The sequence below is a fragment of the Prionailurus viverrinus genome, chromosome D1 (assembly GCF_022837055.1).
Source record: "Prionailurus viverrinus isolate Anna chromosome D1, UM_Priviv_1.0, whole genome shotgun sequence".
Taxonomy (NCBI): domain Eukaryota; kingdom Metazoa; phylum Chordata; class Mammalia; order Carnivora; family Felidae; genus Prionailurus; species Prionailurus viverrinus.
Window position 1 is genome coordinate 10381735 of NC_062570.1, and position 13626 is coordinate 10395360.

At 37.5% G+C, this 13626-nt stretch overlaps 1 protein-coding gene across 5 annotated transcripts in view; it reads left to right on the forward strand.

Annotated features, from left to right (window-relative positions):
- Positions 1-13626, forward strand: part of LOC125176281 (testis-expressed protein 12) — a 107701-nt gene that overhangs the window by 66513 nt on the left and 27562 nt on the right. For all 5 annotated transcript variants that reach the window (XM_047877488.1, XM_047877486.1, XM_047877490.1 and 2 more), the window contains 2 exons: positions 1089-1293; positions 13272-13483. In XM_047877488.1, coding sequence (XP_047733444.1) covers positions 1089-1293; positions 13272-13483 — 417 coding nt within the window. The remainder of the gene's footprint in view (positions 1-1088; positions 1294-13271; positions 13484-13626) is intronic.

The window sequence follows — 13626 nt, forward strand, 5'->3', positions numbered from 1 at the left end:
GGGATAATTAAAAAAAATGTTTAGTATTTATTTTCAAGAGATAGAGTGCAAGCAGAGGAGGGCAGAGAGAGGGAGACACAGAATCTGAAGCAGGCTCCGGGCTCTGAGCTGTCAACACAGAGCCCGATGTGGGGTTCAAACTCATGAACCGTGAGATCATGACCTGAGCCGAAGTCAGATGCTTAACTGATTGAGCCACCCAGGTGCCCTTAACAGGGATAATTTTTACCTTCTTATTATATAATAATGATTTTTTCTTCTTGTGGCTTTTGAACTTCAAGTAATTTCAGACCAAGTATCACTGCTTAATTTAATTTATGATACCCTTCTTTTAGAAAATGCCTTGCACATTCAAGTGTATGCCATTAAAACGGAAGAAGCTGAACCACAGACCCTAAACTAAATTCTTATAAATCGCTGGGAAATCTTTGGGATCCCATTCTGGTGGATCAAAAGTAATTATGATAGTAATGAATACTGGTCATTTTTTTTAAGCTAGCTTGCTTTCTTTCTTTCTTTCTTTCTTTCTTTCTTTCTTTCTTTCCTTATTTAGAGAGAGTGCGCTCGCCTGAGTAGAGGAGGGGCAGAGAGAGAGGGAGAGAGAGAATCCCAAGCAGGCTCTGTGCTGTCAGTGCAGACCCCAACAAGGTGCTGGATCCCATGAACCATGAGATCATGACCTGAGTGGAAATCAAGTAATTCGCTCAACTGACTGAGCCACCCAGGCGCCCCTAGTGGTCATTTTTTAAAAATCCTAGCAGTGAGGTTGCTGTTAGCACATCTTGGGTTAATATGTAGATTCAGTCTTGTGAAAAGAGGAGTATTGTTCAACTATGAGAAATGATAATAATAATTAAGTCCTGAGTGTACTGCAAGAATACAAAGAGGATTGTTGTGCTTCACAAATGGAGATCCAGAGAGTTGATGGTCTGACAATGAGGAAAGAGAGGAATTTGGAGACTATATTTGGACCTATATATAGGTTTACTTTTCCCTTACCAGTAGATAAGAATATTGTCTGTGGGAGAAACAGGCATGTTTATGGAAGATTGGTAAAATTTTTTGTGCTCCTGGTTTCCTCTTCACAGTTTTGAAGAAGTATGTGGAAAGTACTCGTCAGAAGAAGGCAATCTTCAGTAAGCAAGAGAGGCTTCCATGTATTGCACCACTAGTAACCACGGTGGAGGAGACACCACAGATTGTCTCTGCTTGCATCCGAGGACATTTTCCTCAGTGGCTCCGTGGCTACCTGCTTCGAGTTGGGCCTGGGAAATTTGAATTCGGGAAGGATAAGTAAGTCTTGAATTTGGAAAACCATTTGGATTTTTTAGCATGGCTGGTTCTATGGACTATACATTATATCTGCTTTCTCTCTGAGGTTAACATTGTCATGCAGTCCCTTTGATTACAGATGAGGAAGCTGTAGTATACAGGAAAAAGAAAAAGGAAACTTAATTCTTTTTCTTAAAAAGTCCTGACTTTTCTGCTCTGCAGAATATTCTGAATTTGGAGTTCTCTTGAAGGCTCATGCCAAAAGAGAAGTGTCAGGAACTGTCTGTATGACCACTGAACTCTGTTTCGCCACAAGTTCCTGAAGGAAGGAGCAACGTCTTCACCTCATACAGCTCCCTCACCCAGTGTCCCCTAGGCACAGTGGCTCTTTCGGTTCCTCAAACTGGGCACATTTATTTTTGCTCAGGGTCTTGGCATTGGCTCTCATCTGTCTTTCCAAGTCTGATTCTTATTACTGTATCAGCTCAAGTCTCATGTCCTTTGAGCTTCCCCAATGTCCCAATCTAAAAATGCTGTTATTAATTATATTTCCTATTTTAATTCTCTGCACAGCACTATCAATGTCTAGTATTTTTTGTTTGTGTTCCTCCACTAGAATAAAAATTCCATGAAAGCAGGGAGTTTTTTCTTGTTCACCCTGTATCCCCAGTATTCAGGACAGTGCCCTGCTCTTAAATAGCACTCAATCAATACATGGAAATAAATGAAAAAGACCAATAACTCTTTAGTACATTATTTCTCTGTGTGGTTAGTAGGGACATGAAGTGGTGTAAAGAAACCCTTATGGTAAGGGAGGAATCTTCTTTGCTTTAAACATTTTTAAATAATAGAAACTTTTTTTCACTATAAAACTTTTTAGGGGCGCCTGGGTGGCGCAGTCGGTTAAGTGTCCGACTTCAGCCAGGTCACGATCTCGCGGTCCGTGAGTTCGAGCCCCGCGTCAGGCTCTGGGCTGATGGCTCAGAGCCTGGAGCCTGTTTCCGATTCTGTGTCTCCCTCTCTCTCTGCCCCTCCCCCGTTCATCCTCTGTCTCTCTCTGTCCCAAAAATAAATAAAAACATTGAAAAAAAAATTAAAAAAAAAAAACAAAAAACTTTTTACCTGTATAAAACTTTTTGAAATATAGAACAGAGTGGGGCTTGGGTACCCTGGGTGGCTCAGTCAGTTAAGCATCCAACTGTTGATTTCAGCTCAGGCCATGATCTCATGGTTCATGGGTTCCAGCCCCACATGGGGCTCTATGCTGCTTGGGATTCTCTGTCTCTTTTTCTCTCTGTCCCCCCCCCCCCCTGCTCACACTCTCTCACTCTCAAAAATAAACTTAGAAAAAATAATAAAAGAACAGAGTGGGAGAAAATGTGGGTCACATTCTCTGTTAGCACTTTAATATATCTCCTGCTAGTCTTTGCCCCATTTCTATAGATTTATTTTGAACAATTACACTCCTATTGTATGTAGACTTTTTAAAAGTTCATTTATTTATTTTGAGAGAGACAGACACAGTGTGAGTGGGAGAGGGGCAGAGAGAGAGGGAAAGAGAGGATCCCAAGCAGGCTCTGTGCTGTCACCGCAGAGCCCTATGTGGGACTCAAACTCATGAAACCGTGAGATCATGACCTGAGGTGAAACCAAGAGTCTAATGCTTAACTGACTGAGCCTTCCAGACACCTTGTATGTAAACTTTTTAAAATTGAGGTATAATTGACTTAACATTATATTAGTTTCAGGTGTAAAACATAATGGATAATATTTGTATTGTTGCAAAATGATCACCACAGTAAGTCTTGTTAACATGTGTCACCACACAGTTACAAAACCATTTTTTGTCTTGTGGTGATGACTTTTAAGATTTATTCTCTTAGTAGCTTTTATTTTTATTTATTTATTTTTTTTTACGTTTATTTATTTTTGGGACAGAGAGAGACAGAGGATGAACGGGGGAGGGGCAGAGAGAGAGGGAGACACAGAATCAGAAACAGGCTCCAGGCTCCGAGCCATCAGCCCAGAGCCTGACGCGGGGCTCGAACTCCCGGACCGCGAGATCGTGACCTGGCTGAAGTCAGACGCTTAACCGACTGCGCCACCCAGACGCCCCTCTTAGTAGCTTTTAAATATACAATACAGTATTATTGACTATTGTCACCATGTTGTATATTACATTCCCATTGCTTAACTTATTTTTGTACCTTTTAACTTCCTTCGCCCATTTCACCTAACCTTACCCCCTCATCTCTTGAAATCACTGATCTGTTCTGTATATCTATGAGTTTGGGGTTTTTATTTTGTTTTGTTTTAAAGATTCTATATATAAATGAGATCATATGGTATTTTCTTTGTCTTTCTCTGTCTCTTATTTTATTTAGCAAAATGCCCTTAACCATGTTGTCACAAATGGTAAGATATCCTTATTTATGGCTGAATAATATTCCACTCTATACAGTAAATCCTTGGATTGTGAGTAACTTGTTCTGTGAGTGTTCTGCAAAGTGAGCAGACATTTCTAATAAATTTTAACTTGATAAACGAGCAATGCCTTGCAATACGAGTAGTACGTGATACCAAACGTTACATGATCACAACTGAGCCAGTGGTTCCTCTCTCTCTCTCTCTCTGTCTGTCTCTCTCTCTCTGCGGGATTGTGGGTGATTGTGTCCCAGGCTTGGATGCTTGGTCTCAGGTTGCCGTGTTTGGTAGAAATCAGTGATTTTTTTTTAGAACTTTGGAAGGGTCCTACAACTGGCACTAGTGTATTTTTTGTCAGTTCAGAGCACCTATGAGCAGTCCTTTGCTTTTCCATCCAAGAGTGAGCTTAAGAATGCTTTGCTTCATTCTAGGTCAGGCTTCCTGCAGATACAGACCCTTTCCTCTGCTGCCTTATTGCCAGTTACATTAAATACAGTATTAAAAAAATAAAATAAATAACAGTATATGACAAGAGTTTATTAATGTTGTACTGTAGTGTACTGTGCAAGCATATACAATGGCCCCATGCAGAAAAAGATTCCATTGAGCCAATAGATAGCAGTGATTCTCTTAGTGATAGTGAAAGTCATCCTACACAGTAACCCTCCTTTCTCTTGTCTCCCTGACCCCAGTCATGAAGGTTTTCAAAGAAAGTACAAGTTAATTTGTTTTTCTTTATATTTTGTATTTTCCTTATTATTTTGTATTATATTAAAGTATTGTAATCATTTCTATATAAATATTTTTAGGTTGTGGAACAAATCATCTGAGTTTCCATTATTTCTTATGGGGAAATTTGCTTACATATACAAGTGCTTTGGATTACAAGCGTGTTTCTGGAATGAATTAAGCTCACAAACCAAGGTTTTACTGTCTACATATACCACATCTTCTTTATCTATTCATCCACTGATGGAAATTTAGGTTGTTGCTGTCTCTTGGCTGTTGTAAATAATGCTACATTGAACATGGAGGTGCAGATATCTTCTGGAGTTAGTGTTTTTGTTTTCTTTAGATAAGTACCCAGAAGTAGGATTACTGAATGATATGGTAGTTCTGACAGTGGCAGTGCATATTTACATTCCCACCAACGGTACATATACAAGGGTTCCCTATTCTCTACATCCTCACCAACACTTGCTATTTCTTGTCTTTTTGATGCTAGCCGTCCTAACAAGTGTGAGTTGATATCTCATTGTGGTTTTGATTTGCATTTACGTCGTGATTGGTGATACTGAGCATTTTTCCATGTGCCTATTGACCATCTTCATGTCTTCTTTGGGAAAACGTCTATGCAGATCTTCTGCCCTCTTTTTTTTAAAATTTATTTATTTGTTTTGAGAGAGAGAGAGAGCGCATGAGCGCATGTGATGAGTGGGGGAGGGGCAGAGAGAGAGGGAGAGAACCCCAAGCAGATTCCACATTGTCAGCTCAGAGCCTGACTCGGGGCTCCATCTCATGAACTGCAAGATCATGACCTTAGTCGAAATTAAGAGTTGGATGCTTAACTGACTGAGCCACCCAGGTACCCCCTTCTGCCATTTTTTAATTGGATTATTAGTTTTTTCGGTATTGAGTTGTGTGGGTTCTTTATGTTTTGGATATTAACTGATTTTTTTTTGGCTCTGGTTTAAAAACTTTCACACTATCATAAGCCTTTTATGCATGTTGCTATTAAATCTGAATGACCATTATTTTTAATAGCTGAATGATATTGCAGGAAACATTGCCTTTAAAAAAAAGTAGTAAAATACACATAACATTAAATTTACCCATCCTAATTATTTTTAAGTGTACAGTTGAGTTACATTAAGTACATACACATTATTGTGCTGTCATGACCACCATCCATCCACTTTTCATCTTGCAAACTGAAACTCTGTTCCCATTAAACAGCGACTCCTCTGGGAATGCAAACTGGTGCAGCTACTCTGGAAAACAGTATGGAGGTTCCTCAAAATATTAAAAATAGAACTACCCTGTACCCAGCAATAACACTACTAGGATTTTATCCAAATGATATGGGAGTGCTGATTCATAGGGGCACATGTACCCCAATGTTCATAACAGCAATTTTGACAATACCCAAAGTATGGAAAGAGCCCACATGTCCATCAACTGATGAATAGATAAAGAAGATGTGGTGTGTGTGTATATATATACATGTATACATACATATACATATATATCTACATACACACACACAATGGAATATTACTCAGCAATCAGAATGAAATCTTGCTATTTGCAATAATGTGGATGGAACTAGAATATATTATGCTAAGCGAAATAAGTCAGCCAGAGAAAGACAGATAATCATATAATTTCACTCATATGTAGAATTTAAGAAATACAGCAGATGAACATAGGGGAAGGGAAGCAAAAAAGAAGATGAAAACAGAGAGGGATGGGGCGCCTGGGTGACTTAGTCAGTTGAGTGTCCAACTTCGGCTCAGGTCATGATCTCAAGGTTCATGAGTTCAAGCCCCGCATCGGGGTCTGTGCTGACAGCTGTTAGGCTAGAGCCTGCCTCGGATTCTGTGTCTCCTCTCTCTCTCTCTCTCTCTTTCTCTCTCTCCCCTCCCCTGTTCATGCTGTCTCTCTCTCTTTCTCAAAAATGAACATAAAATTTTTTTTTTTAAAAAACAGAGAGGGAGGGAGGCAAACCATAAGAGACTCTTAAATACAGAGAACAAACTCAGGTTTGCTGGCAGAGTGTTGGGTGAGGTGATGGGCTAATTGGGCAATGGGCATTAAGGAGAGCACTTGTGGGGATGAGCACTGGGTGTTATATGTAAGTGATGAATCACTAAATTCTATTCCTGACATCATTATTACACTAGATGTTAACTAACTTGGATTTAAATTAAATAAATAAACAAAAAAAGAAAAAAGAAAAATCAACTTTAGGAAAAATAGAAAATGGCATAAGGAAGGAAAAGTAATTATAGTTTTCTACATGATCGTGTTGTGAATGACATTTTTATAGTCAATAATATGAATATTAAGTGTTAATCTAACTAATATTATGATAGTGATATTTAAAATATTGGGAGAGTTAAGGGGTGCTCATGCATAGTGGAGATGGGGAGAGAGAGGAGAGCTAAATCCTTATCTTTCCTAGTAGAAAGCTAGTAAAAGTCTAATGTGAAAAATAACAAGCATGTTAATTAGCAATATGGAGGTAAAAATCAAGAGTCAAATTAAAGTATTTGAAAGCGTTGGCCTCTAGGGACAGGAAAATGGAGTAAAGGGATTAGAGACCTCAGTTTATCATAGGAAGTTTTTTGGAATTGGTCGATTCTTTAAAACTACATATATGAAATTTAACTATGTGTGTGCATTTAAACTACATAGATGTGCGATTTAAATTACAATTGCAGGAACTTCTGGTTGTTCAGTGGGTTAAAGGTCAGACTCCTGATTTCAGCTTAGGTCATGGTCTTGCAGTTGGTGAGGTGGGGCTCTGCACTGACAGCAAGGAGCCTGCTTAGGATTCTCTCCCTCATCTTCTCTCTCCCTCTTTCTCTCTTTTGCTCAAAATAAATAAATAAACTTAAAAAATAAATTAAATTAAAATTGCAGAAGAAAAAAACATGAAGTAATACAATTTAAGGGAAGAGAGGAATCCTCTACATTTTCTTCCAGTCCTCCCCTTGTCCTTGAAGGAGTTTAGGACACGTATTCCAAAATACGCCACTTCGGCATACTGAGCTGAAGGCACTTGAGAAACAGCAGATGCAGGAAGGGCTCCTGACCTCCCCTTTTCTACCTAAAAACAGGCCATAAAATTTCCTACAGGAAGGAAGCCCTCCCTATACCAGGAGGCTCTTATCACCAGAGCCTGGGAACGGACATTGAAATGGATCTTATGTACAAGCTTATTAAAATAGCCTCATCTTCCGCTAGGTTTGCTTCTCTCATATAGCTCATGTTGCTTCTCCCAGTTTACTGCCCCCAGCCCGACTCCTGGTCTTGTCGTTTCCTCACAAACTTATCCTTTCTTGTCTTAAAAAAAAGGTATGAAAGCTTCCTGCTCTAGTCACTTCTCCAGGGCTTCATTATCATACAAAGGCCCCCACAGACATGTAGAAATTTAATAAAATGTATACTTTTCTCCTGTTAAAAAAATATAAATAAATAAACAATGACTCCTCATTCTCCCATTCTCTAAGCCCCTCCCCTTCCAGTCTACTTTGTGTTAGCTACATTATTCCCTTAGGCCTGGTGAGACTCTGATCATGGTCCGGCTCTTCTTTTCCTAGCTGCTATTGGAAAGAGAGAAACTTTAGGAGCAAGATATATTTATTAATATTTATATATTCAAGATATATTTCTTAATATTCCAGATATTTTAATTTGCTGAACCTGTTGCATCTTGTCTTCACTTGATTAACAGATTTATAAAATGCTAGTGCTGAAAGGCATTAAAATGCAGTGTGTTCCTCACCCCTAGCTGTGTAAAAAGCGCTTAAGAAGTTACTTTAGATGCCTCCGGTGGAGTTGCGGCTGAGGAGGCTGGGAGATTGGGAGGTAGTTTGGAGGTAGAGAAAAAGAAGGTAAATGAGCTGGCCTATGGATCCCCCTGGCCCTAATTAGCAAAGGTGTGCTTTTTTTCTGTTTATATATCTGGATTTCAACAAGTTGTAATCTGAAAAAAGATTAGAAGGCAAACAAGCGCTAGAAGGAAGAGAAAAATGAAACTATTAGCCCAATCCCTAGACTGTAACAGCCTCTGAAAGCATATGGTGTTTCATCTGCTGCCCTGGTAAACTTTAGAACCAAGCAGCAGAGCTCCTCAGCGCCTAGGCTTGCGCTACAGGCCTCTTTTCAGATAAACGTCTTTGTGGGGGAGGTGGGTGGTGAATTGGCAGTCAGTACATTTTCATTTTCTTCTTTCCCTTTAGTGCCCTTGTCCCCCCACTCCCTTTCCTGCCAAATTGCTTTTTTTCTAGTTCACCCTACTTTTTGGGATGTTGTAAGATCCCAGGATTTGGAGTCAGCACTGAATTCAAATCTCTTGCCACTTACCAGCCCTGAGACCCTGGCATGTTTTTATTCTGTACCTTGGTATTACTATTTATTCACAGGATCAGTCTGTGTGTTGTAAATACATAATTATTAAAATAATATTTTATATTTATATATAAAATAAAATATATTTTTATTTTTTTAATGTTTATTAATTTTTGAAAGAGAGATGGGGCGAGGGGCAGAGAGAGAGGGAAACAGAGGGTCCAAAGCAGGGTCTGTGCTGACAGCAGAAAGCCCAATGTGGGGCTCGAATTCACAAACCAGGAGATCATGACCTGAGTCAAAGTCTGATGCCCAACTGACTGAGCCACCCAGGTGTCCCTATATTTATTTCCTATATTTATTTTTATGTCTGCAGGAAAGGATATGGTAAAGTGCTTAGCACAGTCCTGTCAGGTAGTTGCTCCTTCTGTCATAGATAGTATTTTTTTAAATTACTTCTCTGTTGTCTCAGTAATCACTTTATGGTATAGTTATTTATGTGCCTGTAAGCACTGGTCTTGGCACAAGCCTGGCAGATAGCAGGGGCTCAAGAAAAGTTGGCTGGTTTCAGTAAATGAATACATGGAATGATAGGGTCTAGTCTAGAAGGATCTTATGAAATGGAATCTAGCAAGCTGAATATATTATTAGGTAGATGAAAAAAATTTTTATAAATGCAAGGATGAAAGTGATGTGACTTAACAGTAGAATGTATTAAAAATTACTTAGGGGTTTTAGTTGATAGTTCAGTGTGAGTCAACAATATGAGGTGGTAACCAAAAATAAAGAAAGAAAGAAAACAAAAGAACGTGAAGTCTCTTAAATGAGGAAACAGAGTGTCTGGTGTTATACCCAGAGTATTGTGTTTGAAACTATGTATTGTAGTTTTAGAGATATTTAGATAAGAATAGCAATAATTATTGAAATTATTTTGTTTTTAGTGTTTTTTGAAAAAAAATTACCAAAACAGAGAAACTACCAGCTAACATAAGAAGAAAAAGGGAGGAAGTACAAATATTCAAAACAGGAAATGGTAGTGGAAAGAAATCCATTGAAATAGATAAAATTTACGAGACTTTCTAGGCCTTTATGCAGATACATTTCAGAACCTCGTGAAATGGATAATTTTCTGGGAAAACACAGATTACCAAATTCATAGAGATAGCAGGTTTGAACAGAACAGTTTTTATAGAGGAAAAAGGGGTACTTGTTAATTATCTACCTCTCAAAAAAAGCACCAGACCCAGATTTCTTCATAGAGAAATGCTACCAAACCTTCAAATATCAAATAGTCCTAAAGCTCTGTATATCATTTCAGAGAAAATGAAACAAGTATAATGTTCATTATCTACACATGATGCAGACAATACAGAAAATTTATTTATTCATATTACTTGTGAATATCAATGAAAAAATAAAAAATATATAGTGCTAATACAGTACAAAAATATTCTAATAACAAATAGAATCCAACACTATATAAAAATATAATTCACAATGATGAGGTAGGATTAATTTCAAGAATGCAAAGTAGTTTCATTATTTGGAAATCCATTAACGTATGCCATATTAATAGGTCTTAGGATAAATAGTCATAGGATTATCTCTATAAATGCTGACAAAACTTTTGTCAGAATTCAACATCCATTCCTCATAAAAATACTCAAGAAAACAGGACTTGATGGATACTTTCTTAATGTGATTTTATATACATACATACACATATATACACATACAGGTAAATATATGTACATCCAATATATATGTAATAATATATTTATATATAAATATATGTATGTGGATATATATGCATATACACATGTGGATATAAAGGTATAAGTATGTGTATATGTATATATACACATACATATAATACATTTTGTGTGTATGTGTGTATATATATACACATTTATATATTTATATATGTGTGTATATATGTATACATGCATACACAAACATATATATTTTACTCTTAATCTTAAAACCAGTGATATTAAAATGAGAAACACTATAGGTATTTCAAGATAAGAGCGAGGAAAGGATGTCCCCTATTCCACTGCTTTTCAACCGGATGTAACCAATACAGTCTGACTAAAGAAACTGATTAGAGGCCCAAAGATTAGTAGGGTAAGACTCTCTGTTTGCAGATGATATCCTATAAATCTGGAAGACCGCACAGAATCAATGACAAAACCAATTCAAACAATAAAAGGTAAGGTAACAGGATGTAAAATTAACCTACTGAAATCAATAGCCTTCATATACACAAACAATAACTAGTTAGGGCACATAATGGTAGAAAAAACTTTTACAGTAGCAACAAAGAAGATTAAATATTCAGGAACTTAATAAGAAATGTGCAAACTTTAAAACACTCCTTGGGGTGCCTGGGTGGCTCAGTCCGTTGATGCTTGATTTTGGCTCAGGTTGTGAACCTAGGGTCATAGGATAGAGCCCCATGTTGGGCCCTGCACTGAGCATGGAGCCTGCTTGAGATTCTCTGCCTCTGTCTCTCTCCCCCTGCCTTTCTCCCTTACTCTCATTCACTCACTCACTCTCTCTCTAAAATCACAAGACTCCTAAAAGACACAATCAAACAAATGAGAAAACATCCTGTGTTCTTGAATACGATAATTCAACATCATAAAGATGTCAGTATTCCCTAAGTTAATTTTAAAATTTAATACAATCTTTAAAATTCCAACAAGCTTTTAAAGGAAATTAGACCAATACTAAAGTTTATATGGAAAAATAAATATGCAAGTATAGTCAAGAAAACATGAAAAAAAGAAGATTTTCAGTGAAGGGACTAGCCTTTTCAGACATTAAAAAATACTATAAACACTCTATGATTAAAACATTGTGATATCAGTACATAAATAAATAAACAAGTGATATAGAATAGAAAGCCAAGAAATAAGCCCAAGAACTAATGGAAATTTAATTTATTATAAGATGGCATCTCAAATCACTGGGCAAAGAGAGTCTGGTTTTACTTTTAAATTTATTTCCTGCATTTTGTTATTGTGGTGAACAACATGTAATGTAAAATTTACCATCTTAGCCATCTTTAGAGGTAAAGGTTAGTGTTAAGTTTATTCACATTGTTGTGGAACAGATCTTCAGAACTTTTTCAGCCTGCAGAACTGAAACTCTACCTTTTTGTGTGTGTGACTAGATTGTTTTGTTTATAATAATGTCCACAAAGTTCTTCTGTGTTGTAGCATGTGACAGAATTTCCTTTCCTTCCTTTTTAGTGGACACTAGGTTGTCCATTTTTTGATTATCATAAATAATGCTGCTATAAACACAGGTATACAAATATTTCTTTGATTCCTTGCTTCCAGGGCCATTGCATTTTAACACAATGGTGTTAGCCTTGCTTATCTGTGCTGAAGACATATTAAGCATTCAGCATATTAAGCACATGAAAGAAAAGACTGTATGATGTGAAATTCTTTTAAAAGCAAAGCCACTGGGGCTTCTGGGTGACTCAGTTGGTTGAGTGTCCGACTTTGGCTTCAGGTCATGATCTCACAGTTTGTGAGTTCTAGCCCCACATCAGGCTCTGTGCTGACAGCTCAGAGCCTGGAGCCTGCTTCAGATTCTGTGTCTCCCCCTCTCTCTCTGCCCCTCCCTTGTTCGTGCTCTGTTTCTCTCTCAAAAACAAACAAACATTTAAAAAAAAAGAATTGTTTAAAAGCAAAGCTATAAACTTTTCCTTATAGTTTTTTGATGTTCCATTATTTAAAAAAAAATTTTTTTAACATACACATGTTTGAGAGTGAGAGAAACAGAGTATGAGTGGGGGAGGGGCAGAGAGAGTGGGAGACACGGAATCTGAAGCAGGCTCCAGGGTCCGAGCTGTCAGCACAGAGCCCGATGTGGGGCTTGAACTCATGGACCTCGAGATCATGACCTGAGCTGAAGTCGGACACTTAATTGACTGAGCCACCCAGGTGCCCCTATATTCCATTATTTAAATAGATAATTTCTACTGTAATCATACCTACCAAGATGATTAATAATCTTATTTGTTCTTTAGCATAATTCTGATAAATTTGAATAAATTTAAAGTAAATGGAAAACATAATATATACATAAGATATGAAGATTATTATTTCTTAAAGCTTAGGAACCCATTTTAACTTGGAGAATGTCAAGTATTTCATATCCTCTTATGCTATTTTCCTGGCTATAGGGTAAAAATCAGACTTATTTTAGGAGTCACCAGTTTGGAGTGTTATTTTCAACCTTCTAAGTGTGAGTTTTTTGACAGTTTTTTGACAGGGGAGTAAGGGTCAGAAGAATGTAAGTTGTTCTTCTCCGTTGGATTTCAGGATATACTCAAAAGGTGTCATCTCTTACTCAAGTTTTCAAACTAAACAGGTTGTGCTGGGAACCCATTCCAATTCCTTATCTTTATATTTGAAGGCATTCATTTGCCCCTGTGTTTTTCTTACTGATATTTGTCTTTCTGTTTTTGCTGCTGTCTGAAGGTACAATCACTGGTTTGATGGGATGGCTTTGCTTCACCAGTTCAGGATGGAGAAGGGCACAGTGACATATAGAAGCAAGTTCCTACAGAGTGATACTTATAAGGCCAATAGTGTTCATGATCGAATTGTGATCTCAGAATTTGGCACGCTGGCTGTCCCTGACCCCTGCAAGAATGTTTTTGAACGTTTCTTATCAAAGTTTGAAGTGCCTGGTAAGCAGTCTTTACTGTGCTCAGAATTTCTGGGTGATAGTGATGACTCTTTAATTATGATGTATGTCAATCTATATAAATACATACCTTGAAGTAGAATTTTTTTCTTTTTTTTTGGTGTAAGAGGATGTTTAAACTGTGTT